General features: G+C 32.5%; 1 protein-coding gene across 1 annotated transcript in view; it reads left to right on the forward strand.

The window, feature by feature from the left end:
- LOC107578110 (PR domain zinc finger protein 12-like) overlaps window positions 1-372 on the forward strand; it is a 5,360-nt gene extending 4,988 nt beyond the window's left edge. The window contains exon 3 of the mRNA XM_016264098.1: window positions 187-372. Within this exon, the coding sequence (XP_016119584.1) occupies window positions 187-372 (186 nt within the window). The remainder of the gene's footprint in view (window positions 1-186) is intronic.
- Window positions 373-1,710: the final 1,338 nt, after the last annotated feature.

Below are 1,710 nucleotides of genomic sequence, written 5' to 3' on the forward strand. Positions count from 1 at the left end.
GTGTGTGTGTGAGAGAGAGTGTGTGTGAGAGAGTGTGTGAGTGTGTGTGTGAGAGAGAGTGTGTGTGAGAGAGTGTGTGTGTGTGTGAGTGTGTCTGTGTGTGTGTGTATGTGTGTGTTGGCTCATTATTCTGCATGTGACTGGTTCAAATGAAGTGGTTTAATGAAGAGATGTGTGTGTGTTCAGGTGTTTAACGAGGACGGCACAGTGCGCTGCTTCATCGATGCCAGTCAGGAGGACCAGCGCAGCTGGATGACCTACATTAAATGTGCCCGGAACGAGCAGGAGCAAAACCTGGAGGTGGTTCAGATCGGAAGCAGCATCTTCTACAAAACCCTGGAGGTCAGACACCTTCCTCACAAAGTCTCATGATGAGTGCTGAAACTCAGTCATACAGTGCTCATCATCAATATACTGTACACAGAGAGGTCCAAACCTAAGAGCATGTGGAAAGTTATGGGATTTAAAATCTGAATACATTTAATATGGAAATAAACCATATTTTAGTATTTCAAAAAATTCAAAAAGACAATAACATAAAATTATTAAGAAATATTGTCACAAAACAGCCTTTGTTTTTATTGGAATTTTAATATTCCTTTTCATAAATCTATTTCACTCTAGGTACAATAAAATAGTTTTGTGCGTGTGTGTGTGTGTGTGTGCGTGTGTGTGTGTGTGTGTGTGGTTAGTTAACAATAATAACCCTGACTCTGATAGATCACAAAGTATGCTCACATTTATAAAATATGATGTATAATGTCACCTCAGATAAACAGCACATATAATATTTACTGTGATCTCCGGAGGTTTGGACAAACTATTTTATGTAAACCATTTTATGTAATTTTCCCAATTAGATAAAATTATGAGGAGGATAATTGTCACTAAATAATAGTTTTTTCCCCCTTTTTTTGGTTTGGCTGTTAAATTTACAAGAAATGTTAATTTTTATAGGAATTTAAAGATTTCACCCTTTCATAAATCTATTTCATTTAGGTACAATAAAATATATTTTTGTGACATTATAGTCAAACTGACACTTTAAGGCTTAAAATCCTGACAATTAATGAATTTTTTTGGTAGTTATGATTAGGATGATGTTGGTAAAAAAATGTCAGTGAAAGCTGAAAAAAATAAATAGATATATTTTTATATATAAATATTTTATATATTATAATATGATTAAATTCATAACTAAAACTGCTTTTAATTAGACAAATGCAAAATATCAAATCAAATCAAATCAAAGTTATGAACAAACGTTCTTCCAGTAACATTCATAGAATATCTGTTCAAAGTGCTGAGGTCTTTAATCACATTCTCAAAACTTGAGCACAAAAGCATTATTTACTTTATTTACATGATTCACGGAATGTTTTTCTGATTCATTTGAGTTTTTGTTGTTGTTTTTTAAATGTTACGTACTAGTTTCAGATGATTCAGAGAACATTAAAAAGTAATGGTCCAATAATGTTTGCAAAAATAATCAAATGCAACATTTCTTTAATGTTTTCTGGAACGTTCACACAATCAAGAAAAAAAGGGACGTTTTGAATGTTTGGAAACATTCAGAAATAATAACAATGTGCATGCTAACAAAACGTTCTCGGAACATATTTTTGTCAAAATGTATATATTATATTCAAAAGACAGCAAATGTCTGTGTTTACTTCAAAATGACATCTGAGTGTTTGTATTTCCAGACTA

The sequence above is a fragment of the Sinocyclocheilus grahami genome, unplaced genomic scaffold (assembly GCF_001515645.1).
Source record: "Sinocyclocheilus grahami isolate Dianchi unplaced genomic scaffold, SAMN03320097.WGS_v1.1 scaffold8853.1, whole genome shotgun sequence".
NCBI lineage: Eukaryota > Metazoa > Chordata > Actinopteri > Cypriniformes > Cyprinidae > Sinocyclocheilus > Sinocyclocheilus grahami.